General features: G+C 42.7%; 1 protein-coding gene across 4 annotated transcripts; it reads right to left on the reverse strand.

Annotated features, from left to right (window-relative positions):
* Positions 1-25,719, reverse strand: LOC103705390 (uncharacterized). Of its 4 annotated transcripts, none has more exons than XM_008789087.6 (9): positions 25,444-25,697; positions 10,312-10,360; positions 8,096-8,184; positions 7,885-7,941; positions 5,922-5,984; positions 5,766-5,831; positions 1,433-1,519; positions 1,143-1,236; positions 1-1,036 (listed from the first exon to the last, which is right to left on the reverse strand). In XM_008789087.6, the coding sequence occupies exons 1-9, from the start codon at positions 25,546-25,548 to the stop codon at positions 525-527; spliced, it is 1,122 nt and encodes a 373-aa protein (XP_008787309.4). In that variant the 5' UTR covers positions 25,549-25,697; the 3' UTR covers positions 1-524. The 4 variants fall into 4 exon arrangements, with proteins under 4 accessions (XP_008787309.4, XP_089781387.1, XP_089781386.1 ...); XM_089925261.1 differs by lacking the exon at positions 25,444-25,697 and adding an exon at positions 24,351-24,567; XM_089925260.1 differs by lacking the exon at positions 25,444-25,697 and adding an exon at positions 11,875-19,483.
* Between the last annotated feature and the right edge of the window lie 88 nt (positions 25,720-25,807).

Consider the following 25,807-nt stretch of genomic DNA (forward strand, 5'->3'; position numbering starts at 1 on the left):
GAAGAAAAAGAGCAGGCGACTGTGCCATTAATATCAGCCATTTAAAATCTGACGAGTACTTAAACGGCAGAAAGTTCTTACAACTTAGGGTGCAGGAGATTCACTACCTCATCTGAAGAAAAATTATCACTCGATAGAATCCCTACTTGGCAATGCTCTCCAGGATAATATGTGCAGCCATAGCATAAATAAAAAGTATGAACTCATAACCAATTTCTATTTTTAATTAGCACAGTGAGCCTTGAATCTTCATCATCTTCCAGGCACATCATCACTTGAGCATAGTGTCAAAGCAAGGTGGATCTTGACACCAATCCATCACTTGCATATGCTTGCTCTCACACGTCGAGATTCCCATACACTTTCTACTCTCCGTTCATCAGGCGAGATTCGATTGTAGGATACTTAATGTCTTGTCCCAAAATATGCCGAAGTGGCCAACAAGCACATAATCATCCAAATTTTCCACACCATAGGAGAGTCTAAAACTCCTGGGCAATTCATTAGTGCATGCTTCCGACAACTCATCCTATAGAATTTGGAGCAGCAGGTCGTGCTTGGGGTGGAGCACTTGGCGGCGGCGGCAGTGGCATGGACATCTGAGGCAGAGGCATCGATGGTGCACCTACCTGTGGTGGCGGCGGCGGCGGCCTCCACAAAGAAGGTGGCGGCGGTGGCCTCACCATGCCTGTAGGTGGAGGAGGTTGCATACTATACGGTTGCGCAGGAGGCCGATAGTGCTGGAGCGGTGGCGGTAGCATGGTAGGTGGTGGAATGGACTGGCTGGGTGGCTGTGCTTGGCCAGGCCATGATGGGGGCCCTGCCATCTGCATGGGGGGAGGAAACTGGCCCATTGGTGGAGGAGGCCGAACTGGTCCGGGTGGAATCGCACCATTGGCGTAGGGTCGTGGGGGGATCGGTGCGCCAACACCTGCATTTGCCTGGGGCCCGTTGGGGAGTGTTGGTGGCCCACTTGCAAATAAGGTGTGTGGCCTGTTCTTTTGAGTTCCTGGGTTGCTTGACGCTAGAACTCTCTCTGCATAGTGCCAAACAAACAAAACATAAAAATATCATTTCAGAATTCCGAGCACCTAGTCTGATGCTTGCCAGGCTCTGAACTTTTAGAGATTAAAGAAACGTACCTGCTGGAGTGCCATGGCGTTCCCCTTTAGTGTCTTTTTTATATGCATAAGAAACGGTGATTTGCCGGTTACACAGGTACTGACCATTCATAGACTGTATAAACAAGAAACACATGCAGAAGAAAATGAAAGAAAATAAGATGTGAAAGCAGCAAAGCACCTAACACCTATTGCATCATTCAGACAAGGAATTTCTATGACTTTCAAATAACTTGCATCAAATATACAGCACATTGCATTCAAAATATGCCAACTAATTTAAATGAATCCAGCTAACTTGATGAAATTACCTCTATTGCTGCATCAGATGACTCGAAGGAATCGTAGCTAATAAAGCCAAAACCTCGAGAATTCCCAGTTTCAGGATCTCGCATTATCTGAATAGGGAGAAGGGGGAAAACAATGATCAGTTTGCACTGCCAAAGGGCAAATATAAAAAGCACAAGCACCTAAAAAGAGGCATCTATGTGCAATGAAATCCAAGATGAATGAACATTTACAAACAAAAAACAAAAAAAAAAAGCTAAAATATTGTAGACAATTTTCCTCCAGAAAAGTGGAAAAGGAGGAATTACTGGGAAAGAACATACAGATCTAATTTAGCTTTACTTGTCATTCAATATGATAGACACTACCTTTGGCTTAAGCACCATGAGATCCCTCAATTGACCACATACAGTGGGCACCTTCAAGAATACTAACGGCTTATTATGAAACACCTGTTGCTCAACCAAATGGATATAGTTATCATCAAACTAACACTCAGAGGATGGGAGGAATTAAACGATGTTCATGGATAAGATGTGGGTATCATGTTATGCTTGATTCAGATAATGTCATGCTTCACAGGCCGATGGAGGTAAGATGCAAGGATCCATCGGAGGGCAACGGGCCAAGACATTTCTCCTAGAGTGAACAATAGTCGTCAATTTGCTGTATTTTTCTTTTATTTCTAATGGTTTGTTTTGAATCAAAGACAGATCAAAAGCTCTCAAATCTTATTTGACAGCTTACTGATATTAAATCTGTAATCATATCTTTCACAAAACTGTTTATGTTACAGCAACCATGAATAGTAACCATGTCTTATGGAGGTTAGTTTCGGGACTATAAATCATTAAGGTTCCTTTCTGTTATAAATAGGGGACCTAGAATTTTAATGAAGAATGGTGAATCAATGAATGACTTCTTTTCCTCTTGTCATGTGAATCTGTAACAGAAGTGCAAGACCGTCAAATCATCGATCTGAAACTTTCTTAGTGGAGGGCGCTAGGTATTATCTTTCCTCTTCCCTTACTATTTCCTCCACTTTCTGTTCTTTTATACTCTACTTCTTTAATTTTTCTACATTTCAATCTGTTTTCCATGTTCTCAGTTCCAAGTATTGATCCTAGAATTTTCCCATATAGATCTCCACCTAATCCATCTATTGAGTTATAACCATGTTGCACAAATCGAGTTGTTCGACAGGCCCTTTAAACCCTCTTCTTATTTTAATTTAAACCTCTGCACTCCACTTCAATGCTAAATCCCAAGATCTTAGGCTAGATTTCAGTCACTTAATTTTTCTTTCCTATGCAAATTCAGACTTCAACATGGATGAGTAGTAAGGCACTGAATTCAGACCTAAATACATCCAACCCTTCCATTCCTCAAATGGACCTTGATTTGATATTCATTAGGTTCACCATCACATCCATTATCAATTTTGCATTGGAAATCATACTTTTACGGTTCAATTCAAATATGAATTTAGGTATTAATTGAACTTTCCAGTGACCTTTATTTAAAATTCTAATAGATGAACATATCATGCCTGTGTTGTGCATCCAATCTACAAACATATCAAGTGCTGAATTTTTTCAAGGTTAAACAGTTGTCGAGTATAAATTGGCCTGTTATTATTGTGCATGTTTTTGATCTAATTTGTGGAAGAATAACAGGATATGTGAAAGAAAAGCAAAACCTGACGGATGTTGGTTGAGATTTATCCTACATTTTGAATCTATGGAGGATTATGTTGGAGTATTCAGTACAGATGGTAGATCAAACGTAATAGGACAGGCTGTAGCAGAGTTATTCTTGCATCTAGTGATATATCATATCAGTTTGGCTTATTTAAGCACAAACTAGTTCGGTTGAAAAAGGACACCTGGTAATAATGAGGAAAAGTTATAGTTAGTTATTACCTAACAAAAAATTTTCATATACAAATCAGAGTTGGTTAAATTTTTACCATTCTCTCTTCTTCAGATCTCCATTTAGCTCTCTTCTATTTTTGGCAACAGCTGCTCAATTTTTTATCTCTAAACTGATGATTAGCTTCTGTTGTGGAAGGCAATCCCAGCATCAACTCCAAAAGACCCTCTTTTTCTCTCACCCTCCGCTATCTATTTGGCTAAACTTGGGGTTTTGATATGTAATTATATTACAGAATAATTTCACATCAAATGTAGTCACAGTTACCTACCACTGATAAATATAGATCAACAAGTTCTGATCCATTAGTAGAGCACCTATGAGTTTATAAGCAAGGATCACCAAGTTATGGTGACAAACTTGTTCCCATGATGCACTCTCACTCACATTCCTTGTGCCATTTTAGACTAAGGGCAACACAAAATCTAGCATTCTCTTCATCCTTTTGTGTCCCCTTTTGGCTCCATATTCCTGGCTTGCAAAGGCTTTGCGGGAGCATTGAGCATAGATGTGACGATAAGTGGACACAAACATGACTTGGCCCAACCCTAGCCACATCTAGGCACTGTAATTAAAATCGGGCAATCCACAACCCAGATTGTATGATCTGGAACAAAACAACTCCAAAATGAAACGAATGGGGAACTTGGATCTCTTTTTGGAGAGGATGGTGATCCAAATTTGGATTGTACAATCCAACTCATGGTTCGTCTGATCCATCGGATCATCCAGTCCACTTAAATAAGCTGTTTGTGCACTGTTCACGCACTTGATATCCTTCTTTAGGAATTATTTTGCTGATTTGGATGATTGACTAAGAGGAGCTTAGGACACCTAAAGTTTCTTCATTTTATTTTCCACTTAAAGAGTTCTATTTGAATTCAAATTGAGGTGTAATGATTTCTCTTCCTTTTAAAGTTCTATTTGAATTCAAACTGGGATCTAATAAATGGCCAGCTGGTTTTCTCAAGTAATAATTGTCAAGTACCTAGTTTCCTAATATGAATGCTTAGCATGAAGAATTCTAATCCATATCAATCCAAGATCCAGTTCATTCAATATTAAGCAAGTATTGTTCTGCTGTTTATATAGCATTTAAAAGTGCTTGTAAAAGAAGAAAAGGAGTCCAAGCATTCATTTTCCTGAGGAAGATTTATAAAATAAATTGCTGCAGGCCTCTTGCTCCTTTCTCCTTTCTTTTATTCTTTTATTTTACAATTCTTCCCTCCCTCCTCAACTCTCCTCAATTCTGTTTCCTGTTTTCTGATTTTAAGGAAACTTAACCCTGTTTTCTTCTTTTTACCATGCTAAATCTTGCTAATACTCTTGTTACAGCAGACTTCTCACTGATTATCCAATTTCTCCTCTTTCTTGGGACTTCTTACTTAATTCTACAATTTTTATATTTTTTATGTTTTTTATAAAAACTAAAAAAATCTTATGGTCTATGATATATAATCCACAAGCCAATCAAGTTTGACCACCTTCTATTCCATTATAGGATCCTATCCCAATCTTAGCAACATTGCTCCTACATTCAACTTTAGGCAGGTTGCTCCAATCCTAAACAAAAACTCAACCCAACATGAAATTGAAATGGTAGCAGCAAACCTAGAAATCCTACATATCTGGTCAGTCCAACCAATAAAACAGGTTGGTCAGCTCCAGTTTGGGATTAAGTTGCCCTTGCTGCATCCCTACTTTAACAAATGTAGTCAAAACTAATCAAAAGAAAAAAAAATGCAACCCCATAGATGGAACTAAAAGGTAAATTTGGGAGCAAACAGAAAGTAAATAATATTGTACCAACAACATAGGCATTCCAATGCTATAACAAAATTGTTTTCATTAACACTGGGGAAGGATTAACTCTAGAATTTTGGTAGCATGAGCTTTAACCTCTTATAGTTGGCCAGTTGGCCAATCACACATCATGAATCTAAGATTTGTAAAACATAGAAAATTTGCAATATAATCCATCTTCTGACATCTTAAGGATATCAAAACAATCCACGTGCTTCATTTCTAAATACCAAACTTCATGCAATCATTTCAATAAGAATGATCATGATGATGTCCTTCCGTCAATGCAGAGAGAGAGAGAGAGAGAGAGAGAGAGAGAGATGGGAGAAAGAGAGATGAACTAATCAAACTTAATGCTCAACTAAATTAAATTAGTTCCTAAGATGCCATGACCCAATATAGGCAACAAATGAGAAGAATGTACATCTTTTGTCCAAAATTCCCTCTCAGTCATTCAGTGCACACATGCATGGAAATATTATTACTAACAGGAATGCTGCAAACAATCAAAATACTAACTCAATCATTATTTCATGTTGTAATTTTCCTCCAAATATGAATATCTTTTTTCTCACATAGAACTAAAATTCAGCCAATGAGAATAATTAGAAGAGGCATCACCTTAGGATTAGTCACAATAACTCCAAATGCACTGAATGTATCATAAAGAAGTTTCTCATCTACATCCTGCAGCAAATAACAAGAAGCATACATTAAATCATAAATTAACACATGGACATTAAGTATGTTTAAATTATCGATGGAAAACACTTTTACCGGGTCAAGATTACCGATAAAAAGGTTTGCCCCCACATCCAAGCTTTTCTTGTCTTGGGAAGCCTGAAAATAGGAAGAAAATTAGATGGATAATCCAAAAGTTGTCTGATGAAAAACTTTTTTCTCTTGATGCAAAGAGATGGATGGCCACCATATATTCCTATAAGGGATTATTTGCTAGATATTTTTAATACGTGGACAACAGAACAATTGACATCATGCAGTAGGGCAGGTGAAGAGGAAGGAGAACAAGCAGTTCCTATCAGAAGTCTAAATATGGAAACATCCTCAACTGTTCATTCAGGTACACACAGGTGGGCAAGACACTTGTCAGAATCAAAGAAAGGGGGGAAAATGATAGGAAACAACAGATATGATCAGCGGAGGCCCCTATCTAGCTATGTTTTAACAAAGAGAGAGACAGTTTCAGAAGCTCAGATTAGGCTAATAAAGTAATTCGCAGTCAGCAGTTAGCTACAAATTAACTAAAACTCAGCTACTGTAGTTGAAAACCAAGTGAGAAAGTCATAGTCTGAGAAAAATTGGGAAGAAAATTCAGGAAGAAGCATGGCATCTAAAAATAGAAACTGAGAGAAATAGATTATATAGAAACATACTAAATCATTGGCAGATTCAAATAAAGTTCACCATTTTCATAAAATATAGGGAAAAAGGACATGACTTACAAAGGTCAGCAAAGATTCATAGAAAGAAAACAAAATTCATCAAAGCATGTAGCAAAAGTTGGTAATTGCTACATGCATAGGATATGAAAGTTATCCCCCATCAGAAGGCACCAATTTTTTAAAATAACAAGCTCATGCAATTTGAGATTCCCAGAACATAAGGAATCATCTCAGCTGCTGCATAATTCTTCTGACATTCCTAACAGCACGTTTAGCATTGCCCAGAAGATGAAGTGCACGTGGAAAATTCTCTAAATGTAATGAGCCATATAGGAGAATACTGAATGAATTTAGGTGGAGACTATAAATTTCTTACACCACGCCTTAAACACATACAAATTTTGTAAGATAAACATTTTCAACCAGTTCCAGCATGCAAAATCTTTCGAGCCAATAAATATTCCCACAGCATTGTGAGATAACAATACAGAAATAAGAAGCCCCAAGTAGCTCATGTGAAAGCAACCAACATGGAAGCATTTCCAGGCATGATGCACATGGTTGATTTTGTGGCTGGCTATTGTTCCATCATATGCAGTGTATCAAACTGAAAGCAATCATCTAGAGAGCAGTTGCACATGATTTGCCATGAACATAACAATAACAACTAGTAAATTTGGATACACTTCATAGCTTGATGTGTTTTTATGTCACTGTCAATCAAACATCAACCCTCCATCATTTTAGCCAGAGATTGGAACCAGAACATGAATCCTGAATTATGTGAATTATCTTGCACATGATTCCATGGATGGCTATCCTCCTATCATAAGCAATGCAAGTTGTGCTTTGATCTATGGTGAGCAATTAAGATGTGATATAACAAATTGTCAGCTTATCTTGTGATTCAGATATTCAATTGATACACATTTACTCCTCTTTAAGAGAGAAAGATTGAAGAAAAAAGAAAAAGGAATAAATTTATTATTCTCTATTTAAAAAATGATATAACTGGAAAAGGAAAAAGGCGTGAGAGTAAACTTGGAACAGGAAAAATGGGAGCAGACTCCCCATATCAAAGTTAGAAAGTCAAAAAGATTGAGGATGCTCCCTTTGCAGAGTACTTTAGATACTTTCCTCTAGGAAGCTTACTCTTTAACAACTTGTTGAATATACATACGTACCGTACGTAACGTACGTAACGTACCGTACGTACGTAACGTACCGTACATACATATATGTATATGTATATATATATATATATATATTATTGATTTAGAGAACATAAAGATGCCCAAAATGAAGAGCGATTCTAGGGAAACAGAAACCAATCGCACCTTATTTACACGTATTGGTTTCCCATATAGTTTGATCATATTCAAAATCTTGATAGCCTGCAAAAAATTAAACCAGAAAAAGGAGCCCTCATTTTTGGAGATAATATACAGCTTGACAGCACCAAAAAATAAGGCTACATGAATAAATAATAAATATGAATGGAGGGGAAAAAAGACAGGAGAGAAACATGAATATGCATGCAATACTTACATAATCTGCATCTTCTTCACTACGAAACTCCACAAACCCATATCCTTGATGAAGATTTGTAACTCTATCTTTTGGAACATAGACATTAACTGCACAGTAAAGTTAAATTTGTAGTACCAGAATGAAGTAAGACGGAATTCAATTTTACTAGTCTACATGGAACTAGTGTTCGATTGATCCAAGCAGCGCGAGTTGTACTCGAGCTTGCCTTGAATATAAGCTCAATCAGGCTCAGTTCAATGTTAGTTGAGCTGAGCTTCGACTCTATTCTTAGACTCAAAATTAATTCAAAATGAGCCTGCCAAAAAGACAGCTCGATCAGGCTTGTCTTGATAAGGTTCAAAATAAGGAGTATAACAACAAATATATTAATGCTAAGGGCCCATCTGGTGTCACAAAAAGGGACCCACAAAAAAAAAGGCTCCTCACAACTAGATCACCTGGCACAATGAGATCAGTGCAATTCATGGGGTCGGTTGGTACATAGTGGCATTATGGTACAAAACACTAATTCCTCCATAATACATGGCTGACCAGAGGTAAAAAATCCTTCTTTTTTTTTCTTTTTTTTTTATTTGGAGGGTGGGGGGGTGGGAGGTATCACAGTTGCACCCCTGCATTTTTCCTTATAATGCATTTGAATATATTATGCAATCAGCCATTAGAATAGATTCTATAGGGTAAGGTTTACAGCACTTAATAAAATATTATGTGTCATGGATAATATATTTGATTCTTTGTTTTGTTGATAGTTGATATTATGGTTCATGAGTAAGGTTTTGATTCATGGATTTTAAAAAATTGTTAGAATCAGGTAAAACTTTTATTCAAGCTCGAACTCAGCTTGAATTAAGTTTGATTCAATCTTGAGACAAACTTCAACTGATGTTGGCTCAATTTTAAGGTTACCAAGTTGATTGAAATAGGCTGATATCCAGCTCAGTTCAAAATTACAGGGTCGAAAAGCTCAATCAAATAATAAATGAGCTAAGCTCGCTCTCAAACCTCAGCCTCAAAATTAATTTCAAGCCAAGCTTGGTCAGATGCTAGCTTGAACTAGATAGCCTAAATGACACCCATATATATAACCCATAAACCATAAGAGCAATTTTCTTTTAGACTATGGCTTTTAGGACCTTAAGCCAGACATGAGAAATTACCAAAAGCTTGAGCTCTTAAGAAATATGTTCTCCAAAAATATTAATGTATAAGTATGAAAAGTTGGATTCTAGTCACTAAATTAGGCTGCTTTCACTACTTTATCTTTTACTCCTACCTTCAGTAGTGCTAAGATTGCCATGCTATCCTCAGTTTCTGATGAGAAAGGGGAGGTTCATATCAAAAAGATAGCCAATTCTAATCTATGTGTCCAGAAAGTTCCATAACTCTTTATGCATTATGACTAGTCAGTGGAACCTATCTTACCCAACATTAAATATGCAGTTCAGTTATTTACCAGTTTATCCTTTACATAGGCTTAAAACGGAATCATTAAAGCCAAATTTGCTAGATTAAGCTCTACAAAAATATGAAATGCAACTGCCGTTCTGAATGGTCTGATGCAGCACAAAATGAGCTAAACACACATAACTTCAAGGCATGTCATTTTGTCTCATCTTTAGTTCAAGCATAGATAAAGCTCATGTCATGTTCTCATCCATCAAATTTGCAACCAAAACAGTCCAGGATTACAAGCACATTGGATAAGCAGTCACAGGTTTCTCATCCAAACTCATCTCAAAATATGCAAAAAAATTATCTTACATTGAGAAAAAAAGGTACAAGAGCCAGAGAGTTGTGAGACATGGAAACAAATATGGGAATCAGATACAGCGTGATACAGAAGTGCTGAATGCTGATAGAGCAAATCTTGAAACTAGGATCCAGGTGCTATTGCATACAAGCTATAGCTGATACCTCAAATAAATGACATTTCTTACTTGCAGTGTCCCTATACTTAGAGAGTTGGTTAGGATTTTTGCATCTGATGGCTCAAGCTTATGTCTAACATCTCTCAAGTACACTTTAAGATGTATTAGGTGCACACAACTGTTCATTTAATTGGTAATGCATGCTTATAGTTGTTCTAAGCTTCCAACATTGCCCACTTATGACTATGCTTTACAATGTGTCACAAGTGAAACATGCTGTTTCACCAAGCATGAGTATAAAATAGTTTAACTAATATATGATATGACAAAGCAGCATTAACTTACCAACAGGACCTGCCTGGACAAATAATTCCCATAGTAGCTCCTCAGTAACCTGTAAAATGAAAAATAACATAATAAATTGTGAGTACAAGATGCATCTACATAACTTTAATGTCACCATAATGTACCCCTTCCCCCAACACTAAATTAATAAATAAATAAAATGAAGAAAGATTTATGGTGCCTTTATCTAGATGTAAGCATTCCATTTTTGAGGGGAAAAAATATAGCCTACTTCACAAGGGCCTATTGTGACAATGGCACACTGAAGATGCTAAAGCTCTATCAGTGAATAAATTTCAAGGATATAAAATTATTCTTAATAATCATTATGATGTATCTTATAAGCTTTTATTATCAAGTCAATCTGCATACGGAAGAACTAGAGCTGAGCTGGCTCAGAACATAAGCAATGCACTAGTGTTGAGCATTTGAAATGTAAGGTGAAGTAACTAAATTCCATTTTATTGCACTAGAATTGAGCATGTGCAATGCACATGAGAAGAGAATGGGTGGGTGCGATCCTATATACTTTTGTTAACAAACTATATTGATAAATAGAATATTATATTTTATTCATGCACCTCCGTGAACTCTTTGAGACTTTGACTAAAAGATAGAATTGAACCAAGTTGGGTGTATGTTTTTATGAAGGGGGCATGTATAGAATGAGACATGAAGAGGTCAGCTCAAAGACTCAGGGGCAGACGATCAAAGCCTTTAACATTATGGTAGTAGAGACAATGGAATATGAAATTTGAAATCCATTATGTCTTTGTCAAATCATAACATGCTTATATATACCAAATTTCACAACTCAACGCAAGCATGTTGCAAGAACATGGTTTTCAAGGAGTTAACATAATATTTATATTTTAAAACTGTAAGAATAAATAGTACAGCGAAACATTGTGTTGATTTCCATATTTAATAACCAAATGCATGCCAATCTTATACCCATAACTTTATGTTGGGGCTGTGTTCGATTGATCAGAAAGTGAAAGAAAAGAAAGAAGAAAATATTCTTTTGCATTGCGAAATTCATGTAACAACAACAAAGAAAAAAGTAAGGGCCAACATTTTCTCAGGTGAACTAAAATTTACCTTGCCAAAAAAGGAATGAATCTTGGAAGAAAATAGCAAATGTGCAAGTAGTTCAAAATAACATAGTCATATCTTAACCACTTTCTCAATAAATGCAACAAACTAACAACAGGACCCACAAACCCACTTGGGTAAAAAGCACATTTAGATTGGCCCATCATAAACCCATTCAAAGTCGCTCAACCCAAACCCAACCTAGCCACCATGCAAGCTGTCACGCCCCGGACCCGGATCCGTGACACGGCCGTGCTATTGCCGACTATCGCCCACAGTAGCACGCAGCCTCATACAGGGGTAACAGGTAGCCAAAAGGATTCAAACTTATATATATATATTAAAAGTTTTGCAGTACAACCTTCAAGTTTGAAACCAAAAATACAGAACTTCTATGCTATTCAAATGTACAAAAGTATATAAGCTTCTCCAAAAAATACGAAGCTCTGTAACAAAATAAAAACATATCTGGTGGCGATCACTGATGAGGATCTGAAAGAAAACGAAGCATAAACAGATGTGAGCTACACGGCTCAGTAAGTAATCCTGCATAATCCTACCGGATCAACCAGTAGGCTAAACATGTAAATCAGGGTTTGAGAAGCTGACATGCATGTTTATCTAATAATCATCATGGTATAATATGTATGCAATTTAAACAAGGTAGTAGTGCAAATCACAAAATTTTCATAATATATGCATATGAAACCGTGCCCCTGGCATGCCGTGGTCCTTTTTCTCTCGGATGCTACTGCGAAGTCAGACTCGACCACTGGCAGGGCCAACTCAGTTACTATTCAGCCACTGGCGGGGCAGGCTCAGTTACTATTCAGCCACTGGCGGGGCAAGCTCAGTTACTATTCAGCCACTGGCGGGGCAAGCTCAGTTACTATTCAGCCACTGGCGGGGCAGGCTCAGTTACTATTCAGCCACTGGCGGCTCAGTCATTCTCAGTAGCATCTTTGAGCCCATTATAGTGCCTCTAGGCTAGCTAAGACTTTATAAACTTACATGCATGATTAAAATATCAGTATCATCATGTTGCATACATAGCCATAGCTTCTGGGTTCATGCAAGTTACTTATGCATTGTAACATATCAAGCATGAAACATATATACTTAAAAGAAATGCTGAGGAAATATTAATAACATGACATGATCCAAAACAGGATTAGAACAGGTTACTTACATTCTTCACTAATCATGCATACAATTCAAATTGTATAAAAAAAAAAAAACACTGGTTCATCTTATAAAACGTAATACAAGATCTACGATAGGATTAAGACAGATTACTTACAATAAGTTGTTGTCAATTCTTGAGTCCAGACAGCGGGTCTTTAATTCCTAGAACCATATAAGACCTGCATTATCCTCTATTTATCCTAAATTTTAGCTCAATTTAAGTAAATTTGAGTCTACCAGGCCTGATTGGGCCTCTAAGGGAAAGGTTGGGCCTGATTTGTGGTTAAGTCCACTTTTTCCTAGCCAATTTGGCCTTCTGCCAATTTAATTGGGCCTGGTCTGGGCCTGTTTTAGGGCTAATTGGGCCTGCTGGGGTCAACCTATTATGAACATGGTTCGGACCCAGCTGAATTGAGTTTAATTGGGTTCACATTTAGCCCAATTGCTTACTTTGGGTTCATTCAGGCTTGGTCGGGTTCAGATCCAACATCAATCAGGCTTAGTCGACCCGTTTAATTCGATTGGGCTTGGATCATTGGGCTCACCCAAACCTATTTGCATTTATTTGGGCCTAACGGGTTTCGGATCCGAACTTGGATCCGACCCGCTAGGCAGCCCGTTAAGGGCCTTCTCCCCTTTTTTTTTTCTTTCTTTCTTTCTTTCTTCTTCTTCCGGGGGCTTCCAGAGACTTCGGCCCCCTTCTTCGCCCGTGTCTCTCCATCTTCCCCTTCCTCCGGTCTCTTCGTCTCCCCCGCTTTCCGCCGAGGCCCTTCCCGGCCTCCTCCGCCTCCGGTTCCCTCCTGTTCCGGCCGAAGCCCCTTCCCGGCCGCCTTCCCTCCTTCGCAGTCGACCGGGGAGATGCTGCGCCCCCCGATCCATCGGCCGAAAGGGTTCTCCTCCCTCGGGCAACGACGGCGGGAGGCCGACCCCTTCTTCCCTTCTCCGAAGTGATGCCGGAGAAGAGGGGGAGGGCCGGGAGGCGAGGTCGAGGCCGGACCTCCTCCGGGGGTCTTCACCGGCTCCGACCACGGCGAGGTAAGGCCGTGGTCCGAGGTAAGTTCTCTCTTTTTTTTTTTTTTGTGTGTGTGTGTGTGTCGTGCCGCCACCTCTTCGCCGACGGAGAGGCGGGGGCTCGGCTGAGGCTGGCGGCCTCGGGGCCGCGTCTGTCGCCGGTACGGCCAGACCCGGCGGCCCCTTGGCTGCCCCTCTGCCCGAGGGCGGCCCCGGCCGGGGCCGGTCATCCGCAGGCCGAGTCCGGGTGGGCTCGGCCCGGGTGACATTGGGCTCGGGTTCGGGCCGTTCTCAGGCCGGCCCGCGGCCTGTTGGTCCGGCCCGCAGCCCGTGGGTCCGGCCCACGGCCCTCCTCCTGTTTTTTTTTTTTTTTTTCTCCCATGCCGGTCTCCTCTTCTCTGTGCCAGTCTCCTCCCCTCTGTTTCATCAGTGAAACAGAGGGGAGAATACCCCACAGAGGGGTACCTCCACTCTGTCCTTGCCTAGAGACCTACTTACAGAGCCTTACCTTGATTCGGTTGACTGGAGTTGGGCAGTATCTCCTTCTCGGCAACTCCCTCCTTCCTCTCCTAGGGCTGCAGGGTCCCTTCCGCCTCCAGCTCCAAGGCTTGAATCTCTGGTGCAGTACATCCAGAGGGTTAGAGGTTTAGGGAGGGTACATTCAGTTCGGGGTTAGCAAATCTTAGGGGTTTTAAATACAGAGCTTATGACTTGACCCCAAAGGAGAGGTGGCGTTCTCTCCTTCCTCACTGCTCCGGGAGCCACCAGTTGCCCCTCCTCCTCAGGCCAGCTCACCGCTCATTTGCCGAGGGGGAGGAGGTGGCGGGCTCCTGTTTTGCATGCCGGTGGGGGTTTCTCCGTTGGCCATCTGGTGGTCTTGTCTTTTCAGCCCTCAGGCGGGAGATTATGGCCATCTTGGGCCAGCTAACCCATCCCTGGCCCAATACTATTCAACTGGGCCCTACAGTATTGGGCCCGGTCTGTATTGGGCCCGGACATTACATCCTTCCCCCCTTAAATAAATTTCGTCCCCGAAATTAAGCATACCTTGGTTCTCGAAGAGCTGAGGGTAACACTGTCGCATCTCTTCTTCCAATTCCCAGGTGGCTTCCCTTTCAGTGTGATTGGTCCACTGGACCTTAACGTAGGGAATGGTGCGCCTTCGGAGGATCTGCTCTTTTCTGTCGACGATGCGCAGGGGAGCCTCCTCATAGGTTAAATCTCTATTTAATTGCAGGGGCTCATGTGGCACCACATGGCTGGGATCCGGGATGTACCTCCGCAGTAGTGAGACATGGAAGACGTCGTGTACGCCCGATAGCTCCGGGGGTAGGGCCAATTTGTAAGCAACCTTGCCTATCCTGGCAAGAATCTCGAATGGGCCGATGTAGCGGGGACTTAGCTTGCCGTGTCTTCCGAATCGGGTGATACCCTTCGATGGAGAAATTTTTAGAAAGACAAAGTTTCCCTCCAAAAATTCCAAGGCCCTTCTTCCTCTATCAGCCCATCTTTTCTGTCTGTCTTGGGCAGCCTGAAGCCTTTGCTTAATTAGTAGTACCTTGTCTCTGGTGTGCTGGACCAGTTCGGGGCCTAGCATTTTCCGCTCCCCGACATCATCCCAGTGTAAGGGGGACCGGCATTTTCTCCCATAGAGGGCTTCGTAGGGGGCCATCTGGATACTGGAATGGTAACTATTGTTATAAGCAAATTCCACCAGTGGTATATGACTATCCCAATTTCCACCTAGGTCCACAGTGCAAGCCCTCAACATGTCTTCCAGAGTTTAGATTGTCCGCTCTGACTGGCCGTCAGTCTGGGGGTGGTATGCTGTACTGAGCCTCAGTCCGGTACCCATGGCCTTTTGAAAGCTTCCCCAGAATCTGGACACGAATCGGGGGTCACGATCAGAAATGATACTCACTGGTACTCCGTGCAGGCGTACAATCTCGTCGATGTATAATTGGGCCAGCTTGTCTAAAGGAGTACCAATTCTGAATGGTAGAAAGTGGGCCGATTTTGTGAGACGGTCAACTATCACCCATACCGCATCATTCTTCCTTACTGTTCTAGGAAGTCCTGTAACAAAATCCATCGTGATGTGCTCCCACTTCCATTCAGGAATTTCTATTGGTTCCAGCAACCCTGCCGGCCTCTGGTGCTCTGCTTTTACCAGCTGACAGGTCAAACATCGGGCCACAAACTCAGCTATCTCTCTCTTCATCCCCTTCCACCAGTAATGTTCCCGAAGGTCCCGGTACATCTTAGTACTGCCTGGGTGAATAGAGAAACGGGATTGGTGGGCCTCTTCCATGATTTTCCTTCTTAGGTCAACATTTGCCGGTACACACAGTCGATGGCCAAACCTTAGAGTGCCATCTGGGTGCATTTGGAGCTCGGGTCGCAACCCTTTCTCCACTTCATCCTTGAGCTGGCAGATGTGCTCATCAGACTGCTGGGCGACCTTTATCCTGTCGATCAAGGTTGGTTGTATGCTCAAAGCGGCCAGCAAACTTTTTGTAGTTCGGGTAACCACCTCAACCTGCAGTTTATTGAGATCCCCCTGAATCTGTGGTTGAGTGGTGAGTAACGCGGCGGAGCCCACTACTGATTTCCTGCTTAGGGCATCGCCACCACGTTGGCCTTCCCTGGGTGGTACTTAATGCTCAGGTCATAATCCTTCAGGAGTTCTAACCACCTTCTTTGCCTCATATTCAATTCCTTCTGGGTGAATATATACTTTAGGCTCTTGTGGTCGGTGTACACTTCACAGTGTTCGCCATACAAATAATGTCTCCAAAGTTTCAAGGCGAACACTACTGCGGCCAACTCCAGGTCATGTGTCGGGTAGTTCTGTTCATAGGGTTTCAGCTGTCTCGAGGCATAGGCTACCACCTTGCCATCTTGCATCAGCACACAGCCTAGCCCGTTCTTGGAAGCATCACTGTAAATAGTAAATTCTCCAGTTAAGGACGGCAATGTTAAAATTGGGGCAGAAACTAACCTTTGTTTAAGCTCCTGGAAGCTCCTCTCACACTTGCCGTCCCAGATAAACTTGGCCCGTTTCTTAGTCAACTGGGTCAAGGGGGTAGCTATTTTGGAGAACCCTTCCACAAATCGCCGGTAATACCCGGCTAATCCCAAAAAGCTTCTTATTTCCTTGGCGTTGGTAGGACGAGGCCAATCCACCACCGCTTCTATCTTCTTGGGGTCCACTGACACTCCTTCCTTGGAGATTATATGGCCGAGAAACGCCACACTGTCCAGCCAGAACTCACATTTGTTCAGCTTGGCGTACAGCCTCTTCTCTCGAAGGATTTGTAGCACCACCCTCAAATGGTCTTCATGTTCCTTCCGGCTCTTTGAGTATATCAAAATGTCATCGATGAAAACTATCACGAACTGATCCAAATATTGTTTAAAGACTCTGTTCATCAAGTCCATAAATGCAGCCGGGGCATTGATCAGTCCAAAAGGCATAACCAGAAATTCATAATGCCCATACCTGGTTCGAAATGCAGTTTTTGGCACATCCTCAGATTTGATCTTCAGCTGATGGTAACCCGACCTCAAATCTATCTTGGAGAAGACTTGGGCGCCTTGCAGCTGATCAAACAGGTCATCGATCCGGGGTAGGGGATATTTGTTCTTTATGGTTATCTTGTTCAATTCCCGGTAATCGATGCATAGCCGCATACTCCCGTCTTTCTTTTTCACAAACAGGACAGGAGCTCCCCATGGCGACGCACTAGGCTGGATGAACTTTTTATCCAGGAGTTCTTGTAGTTGTACCTTCAATTCCCTTAACTCAGCAGGGGCCATCCGATAAGGAGCCTTGGAGACTGGCCCCTCTCCTGGTGCGAGGTCGATAGTGAATTCGATCTCTCGGTCTGGGGGTAATCCTGGTAATTCCTCCGGGAAGACATCCGGATATTCTCTGACTACTGGAATATCTTTCAGTTTGGTCTCTTTCTGGGTATCCACTACACAGGCCAGATAGGCCATACACCCTTTTCTCAAAGCCTTTCCAGCTTTCAAGGCAGAAATAAAGTGTAGTGTAGGAGCATCTTGAAGGGGTATATCGCCCTGAAAGAAAAATTCTTGCTCCCCAGGTATCCGAAATACTACCCTCTTGTGGTAACAATCAATGTGGGCGTGATACTGTGACATCCAGTCCATGCCCAAGATAATATCAAAGTCTTGCATGTCAAGCTGTAAAAGATTTGTCTCTAATTCTTTTTCCCCTATCTGAATTATGCAATCTTTATATTTAGTGTCAACAATTGCGGTTTTCTGAAGGGGTGTAGCAACATGCCATGGTTCCACTAATTTCTCAGATGTGCTATGTAATTGTCTGGAAAAGCTAACTGACACGAAAGAATGCGTAGAACCAGTATCAAATAGAATGAGGGCAGGAACCAAGTTGACCAGAAGTGTACCTGTCACCACTTGATCGCTAGCACTGGCATCCTGTCGAGTCAGTGCGAAAACTCGAGGGTTACCCCTCGATCTCTGGTCCTCTGGTGCAGTATGTCTGGGCTCGTCCTTCTTTCGGCTAGGGCAGTTGCGAGCGATGTGTCCTGTCTGCCCGCAAGAATAACAAGCTCGGTCTTCTTCATGCAGGTACCCTTGTGGTTTCCGCCACAGGTGGGGCAGCCTCTGCTCTGTCTCTTCTTGGGCACAGACCCCTTGCTGCCTCCAGACCCACTACTCGGTGCTCCCGATGACCGGGTCCTCTTCAGGTCCTCCCTCTCTCTTCCGGACCGTATCAGGTCAGCCTCAACCTTCAAGGCTCGGTCCAGTACATCTTTGTAGCTTGAGAATAGATGGGAGGATATTCGGGACCGAATCCCGTACCTCAATCCCTGCTCAAACCGGTTCACCTTACTTCTCTCATCCTCCATGAACTGGGGGCAAAATCGTCCCAGTTCGTTAAATTTATTGGCGTACTCCAGAACGGACATCTGGTCAGTCTGGGTCAGCGTCAAAAACTCATTCTGCTTCGCCAGGTGAACTGAGTCCGGAAAATATTGATTGTAAAACATCCTCTTAAAGTCCCTCCAGGTGAGTCCATCAACGGCATAAGCCGTCTCCATGGCCGTCCACCAGTATTCGGCGTTTCCTGTCAGCATAGAGGTCGCCAGTCGGACTGTCACCTCATCAGGAAAGTGGAGGGCTCGGAACATCTTTTCCATCTCCCGGATCCATGTTTCTGCCGCCATAGGGTCAGACCCACCCTCAAAGGTCGGGGGGTTCAGTCGGCGGAACCTCTCATAGCAGGAGTCTGCTGATGGCATAGCGGCCAGCTGCATCATCTGCTGCTGTTGCAGCACTTGTGCCATGAGCTGATACACTCCGGCTAGGCCTGCCTGACCCACTGCAGACCGTGGAGTATCCGGGGAAGCTGACCGCTCGCTGGGCTCCGGGGAGGGTGGTCTCCGGTCGTCGTCCATATCTTCCTAATGATCGCCTAGCAGTCAAAAATTTTTACAGTGAGATTATGATAAACTAGCATATTATAACATTTTCTATGACAGTGACATTCTTAACTACCCCTTTCCTTAGGCATGGTTATTCTATTGTTTAACCTAAGGCTCTGATACCACTAGATGTCACGCCCCGGACCCGGATCCGTGACACGGCCGTGCTATTGCCGACTATCGCCCACAGTAGCACGCAGCCTCATACAGGAGTAACAGGTAGCCAAAAGGATTCAAACTTATATATATATATTAAAAGTTTTGCAGTACAACCTTCAAGTTTGAAACCAAAAATACAGAACTTCTATGCTATTCAAATGTACAAAAGTATATAAGCTTCTCCAAAAAATACGAAGCTCTGTAACAAAATAAAAACATATCTGGTGGCGATCACTGATGAGGATCTGAAAGAAAACGAAGCATAAACAGATGTGAGCTACACGGCTCAGTAAGTAATCCTGCATAATCCTACCGGATCAACCAGTAGGCTAAACATGTAAATCAGGGTTTGAGAAGCTGACATGCATGTTTATCTAATAATCATCATGGTATAATATGTATGCAATTTAAACAAGGTAGTAGTGCAAATCACAAAATTTTCATAATATATGCATATGAAACCGTGCCCCCGGCATGCCGTGGTCCTTTTTCTCTCGGATGCTACTGCGAAGTCAGACTCGACCACTGGCGGGGCCAGCTCAGTTACTATTCAGCCACTGGCGGGGCAGGCTCAGTTACTATTCAGCCACTGGCGGGGCAAGCTCAGTTACTATTCAGCCACTGGCGGGGCAGGCCCAATTACTATTCAGCCACTGGCGGGGCAGGCTCAGTTACTATTCAGCCACTGGCGGGGCAAGCTCAGTTACTATTCAGCCACTGGCGGCTCAGTCATTCTCAGTAGAATCTTTGAGCCCATTATAGTGCCTCTGGGCTAGCTAAGACTTTATAAACTTACATGCATGATTAAAATATCAGTATCATCATGTTGCATACATAGCCATAGCTTCTGGGTTCATGCAAGTTACTTATGCATTGTAACATATCAAGCATGAAACATATATACTTAAAAGAAATGCTGAGGAAATATTAATAACATGACATGATCCAAAACAGGATTAGAACAGGTTACTTACATTCTTCACTAATCATGCATACAATTCAAATTGTATAAAAAAAAAACACTGGTTCATCTTATAAAACGTAATACAAGATCTACGATAGGATTAAGACAGATTACTTACAATAAGTTGTTGTCAATTCTTGAGTCCAGACGGCGGGTCTTTAATTCCTAGAACCATATAAGACCTGCATTATCCTCTATTTATCCTAAATTTTAGCTCAATTTAAGTAAATTTGAGTCTACCAGGCCTGATTGGGCCTCTAAGGAAAAGGTTGGGCCTGATTTGTGGTTAAGTCCACTTTTTCCTAGCCAATTTGGCCTTCTGCCAATTTAATTGGGCCTGGTCTGGGCCTGTTTTAGGGCTAATTGGGCCTGCTGGGGTCAACCTATTATGAACATGGTTCGGACCCAGCTGAATTGAGTTTAATTGGGTTCACATTTAGCCCAATTGCTTACTTTGGGTTCATTCAGGCTTGGTCGGGTTCAGATCCAACATCAATCAGGCTTAGTCGACCCGTTTAATTCGATTGGGCTTGGATCATTGGGCTCACCCAAACCTATTTGCATTTATTTGGGCCTAACGGGTTTCGGATCCGAACTTGGATCCGACCCGCTAGGCAGCCCGTTAAGGGCCTTCTCCCCTTCTTTTTTTTTTTTTTCTTTCTTTCTTTCTTCTTCTTCCGGGGGCTTCCAGAGACTTCGGCCCCCTTCTTCGCCCGTGTCTCTCCATCTTCCCCTTCCTCCGGTCTCTTCGTCTCCCCCGCTTTCCGCCGAGGCCCTTCCCGGCCTCCTCCGCCTCCGGTTCCCTCCTGTTCCGGCCGAAGCCCCTTCCCGGCCGCCTTCCCTCCTTCGCAGTCGACCGGGGAGATGCTGCGCCCCCCGATCCATCGGCCGAAAGGGTTCTCCTCCCTCGGGCAACGACGGCGGGAGGCCGACCCCTTCTTCCCTTCTCCGAAGTGATGCCGGAGAAGAGGGGGAGGGCCGGGAGGCGAGGTCGAGGCCGGACCTCCTCCGGGGGTCTTCACCGGCTCCGACCACGGCGAGGTAAGGCCGTGGTCCGAGGTAAGTTCTCTCTCTTTTTTTTTTTTTGTGTGTGTGTGTGTCGTGCCGCCACCTCTTCGCCGACGGAGAGGCGGGGGCTCGGCTGAGGCTGGCGGCCTCGGGGCCGCGTCTGTCGCCGGTACGGCCAGACCCGGCGGCCCCTTGGCTGCCCCTCTGCCCGAGGGCGGCCCCGGCCGGGGCCGGTCATCCGCAGGCCGAGTTCGGGTGGGCTCGGCCCGGGTGACATTGGGCTCGGGTTCGGGCCGTTCTCAGGCCGGCCCGCGGCCTGTTGGTCCGGCCCGCAGCCCGTGGGTCCGGCCCACGGCCCTCCTCCTGTTTTTTTTTTTTTTTTTCCTCCCATGCCGGTCTCCTCTTCTCTGTGCCAGTCTCCTCCCCTCTGTTTCATCAGTGAAACAGAGGGGAGAATACCCCACAGAGGGGTACCTCCACTCTGTCCTTGCCTAGAGACCTACTTACAGAGCCTTACCTTGATTCGGTTGACTGGAGTTGGGCAGTATCTCCTTCTCGGCAACTCCCTCCTTCCTCTCCTAAGGCTGCAGGGTCCCTTCCGCCTCCAGCTCCAAGGCTTGGCTCTCTGGTGCAGTACATCCAGAGGGTTAGAGGTTTAGGGAGGGTACATTCAGTTCGGGGTTAGCAAATCTTAGGGGTTTTAAATACAGAGCTTATGACTTGACCCCAAAGGAGAGGTGGCGTTCTCTCCTTCCTCACTGCTCCGGGAGCCACCAGTTGCCCCTCCTCCTCAGGCCAGCTCACCGCTCATTTGCCGAGGGGGAGGAGGTGGCGGGCTCCTGTTTTGCATGCCGGTGGGGGTTTCTCCGTTGGCCATCTGGTGGTCTTGTCTTTTCAGCCCTCAGGCGGGAGATTATGGCCATCTTGGGCCAGCTAACCCATCCCTGGCCCAATACTATTCAACTGGGCCCTACAGTATTGGGCCCGGTCTGTATTGGGCCCGGACATTACACAAGCAGTCCTCAGTTTCTCTATCTAGACCTGGTTAGGTCTCAATATTTAGGACGAAGCTCCTTCACCAATCTTTAGCTGCCTTCATTAGTCACAAAAATTTCTCACTTGATCCCATCAAAACTTCAACATTCTCATGCCAATCTAAACTCCTCTCTCAGCTGATGAAGTCAAGGACCTGGATCATGCAGCAAATTTCCTATTATAATGATCTAAGCCCTTATCCAATTGCTAGAAGCATCAATAGAACATATTGGAGCATCAAAGATATTTGACAGTCCAAATTAAGCAAGTTTGTATTTGTTTTAGATATAAGATATTAGACTCCTTGGCCCTTAGGTTACTTGACATGTAAGTTCTTGATCCCAAATTACATGTTTTTTTTATATATTAGGTACCTGGTCCTTATGTAACTTAAGAGTCTAAATTACTTGGCAGCCAAATTTCTTTTTATTTTTATTTGGTTACCTAGGGCCGAAGCCATGCTTGTACATGGTATAGTGGAAGGATAGTGATGAATTTGTATGAGTTGGTATTGTTGAGAAACAAAGTGGTTTCTTTCTTCTCTCTTCTCTCTCTCCCTCTTTTCTCTAGTATTCCTCCCTACTCTCTTTTCCCTATCTATTTCCTTTACTTTCCCTCTTCTTTCTTCATCAAATCCCCTCTTTAACTTGCAGAAGCTTCCAGTATTGCCTGAAATTCTTAGGACAATACTGAACCCCCAACTTTAACCTTAAAATCCTAAAAGCACTATTTCTAGCATCAAACTCTGTTCTCCAAACTGTAGGGCAGGCCTAGAAGACTTCTATACATCCTTTAATACACAAAAATTTTCTTTCAGCCCTCTCCTCTGAAGTTGTACAAGAAGCACCAAAAAGAGCAAAACTCTAAAAATTTTAAATCATTAGGTCCACCAATGCATAAGCAGGCAGCCCTACAAATTGTCCTGCATCATAAGTCCTCTTTGTCCTTGCATTTCCCACAATAAATCCCTAAAATTGTCCTTCACTATTCTCAATGAAATCCTAGGTTTTTCCATAGTCATTTCAACCCAAAAAATAAAAATCGAAATTGGAACATATACGTCAAGAAAACCTAACAACTCTCCTTTCTGTGATAGCTGCTTATAGTTGTTGATCCCATCATTGAATGCATAGAATAGTCAGGTCGGGGCTGTTGTTGATAGAAGTCACAACGAGGAGGGTTGTCAACTGGGATCAATGTTCAGAGGGAAGAAAGTAGTGGAACATCTGGAGATGGTTAGGCCTATATATCTTCTTTTTTAAAAAAAAAAAGAAGCAAAGAAAGGTAGTGAGGATGTGGGTCGAAAGCAGGAGGGAGAAAGAGGTTTTTATCATTATATTTTATATTTGGCATATTTAGTATTTTTTAAAATTTTGATCAGGTTGATTGATGCCTGCCCTGAACCCAGGTGGGTTGAGTATAGGGAGGCATTACCTCGAACCAATCAAATTTGGACAAGTTATGTATTTGCTAACTTCAAATCCCAATCCAAATATAACCAAACCCATAACTAACCCAACCTATCTATATGCCCACCTCAAGATTCTCTTAGATCAACCAAATGAGAGAAAAATACAAATTTACTTTTTCTCCTTCTGTTAATCATCTTTTCTTTTCTTTCATCTTCCCAGCAACCTAATAAAGTCTGAGAGAAAACAAAACCAAAAGGATTTTGCATACTCAAGTACTTGCACTGATAAAAAGGAAAAGATTAATAAAATGTGTAAAAAGTTACTTTAACAATAATAAATTAATTTTAGACCAGAACACATGTTCTCTATTTCATATCCATCATTGAGGGGTACTTCCATGACATGGTACAGATACAATTAAAAAAGATGTTTAGTTGAATAGAAAATTGATTTGGCATGTGCTTGTACAATTTTCTAAGCACTATTCACTAGCCTTTGTCGGGAGGCATTTCACTAAGTTTCTTTTGTTTTAAGGCACAATTACTAGTTTGTGATATTCCTTACATGGTCGGAAACATAAAATAAATGAGCAAGGTAGATAACGGAATTACTACAAGCAATCCAAGAGGAAGAAATATGCCATGTAATTTAAAAGGAAAAAAATCACTAATTTTTGAATGCCAATCAAGATACCATCCGAGACTGAAAATGCAACATGGGCAGGATTTTTCTGGAGAAAGCATAACATAAGTTCTGTGAAGTAAGTTTCTGCAACATGATTCTCTAGGTCAACACCAAACCCATGTTGGAAACTTTTGATGTGAACCTTGTGTGCAACCAGCTGCAGGAAACTAGTTGCTTAATAATCTGGATATTTCACTTGGCTACATCAGAGAACTAGGGGAGACAGCTAAAAATTGTCCAATCCTATACAGCTGTTTACCCCTTTCCCTCATTTCAAGCCGAACCAGGCAGGGGTACAAGATCAGCAGGCCACACCATACATCATAACAGAGCCACACGAACCACGGCAGTCTACAACCATCCCACTCGCCACATCAAACCATATCTCCTGCAGTTCAATAGCGGACAAGAGAAATGCAAGCTAGTAGTCGTCTTTCAGTCATAATGTAATTATTAAAAAGGTTCAAATATCCTAAAGTGAGAGCATATTGGAAGAAAACATCATCATGGTCATCATAAGGCATCACCTAACAGGCACTGGATGATCAAAGAAATTTTTTTCCCTGTTATTTTATTTGTTCCAACGGGAACTCCAAAACTCTATTCTACTATACGCAAAGATAATGACAACCACTTATACGAAACAAAACTGAGAGGACATGTGCTGCCATGATCATATGAGTTACCATCAAAATGGCAAGTGTCATCAAAAATTCACCATCGCCAATATACTCATCAACTCAAGAAAGAAAAATTGAACAAGTAATAGTCCAACCAGTGCTCTCTAACAAGACTTCACAAAGATTTTTAGAAGTTTGTATTTTGTGCATCACCTAAGATCTAAATATACCGTTCCAATAGAAAATCCTGCAATACTTTTATTGAAAAGACGGAAATTGCGCGCTAATCACGAAAACCTAAGCGATTACACTCAAAGAGATCACCACGAGCCCTTTTTCAAAGACAATATCGACCCCATGCCACCAAGATAATGAAAAGTTCTGGAAAGCCTAGCCATGAAACCAACGCAAGAAGAGCGCAAGAATATCTGGAATCGAGATGGGGGAGAGATAGAAGAGGAGGAGGAGGAGGGGTAGAGTACCTGGGGGTCGAGATTGCCGACGTAGGTGGTGGCGTCTTGGTTCCTCTCGGCGGCGTGCTGACCGAGAAGGTTGGCTCCCACGCCGGGAGTGATCCGGGTGGTCATGGCACCGCGTCTCTGGCTCCCTCGCTGGGAGTCGTGGGTTCCAGAACGCCACTGGGTCGGGCCTCCACGGAGCTGAGACTCACTGGGTTTACAGAGGACTCTACTCGAAGCCTGGAGTTCTTTTGGAAGCGTCCGGATTCCAGAATCCTCGTTTGGCTTGCTCCCTCACTTTGGGTTTCAATTTACAAAATTGTGCCAAAGAATCCACTTGTCTTTTCAAAAGAAAAACATCCCTCATTATTTATTTATTTATGTATAT

Source organism: Phoenix dactylifera, chromosome 9 (genome assembly GCF_051530095.1).
Source record: "Phoenix dactylifera cultivar Ajwa chromosome 9, Ajwa_hap1_PhDact_Kaust_v1.1, whole genome shotgun sequence".
Classification (NCBI taxonomy): Eukaryota; Viridiplantae; Streptophyta; class Magnoliopsida; order Arecales; family Arecaceae; genus Phoenix; species Phoenix dactylifera.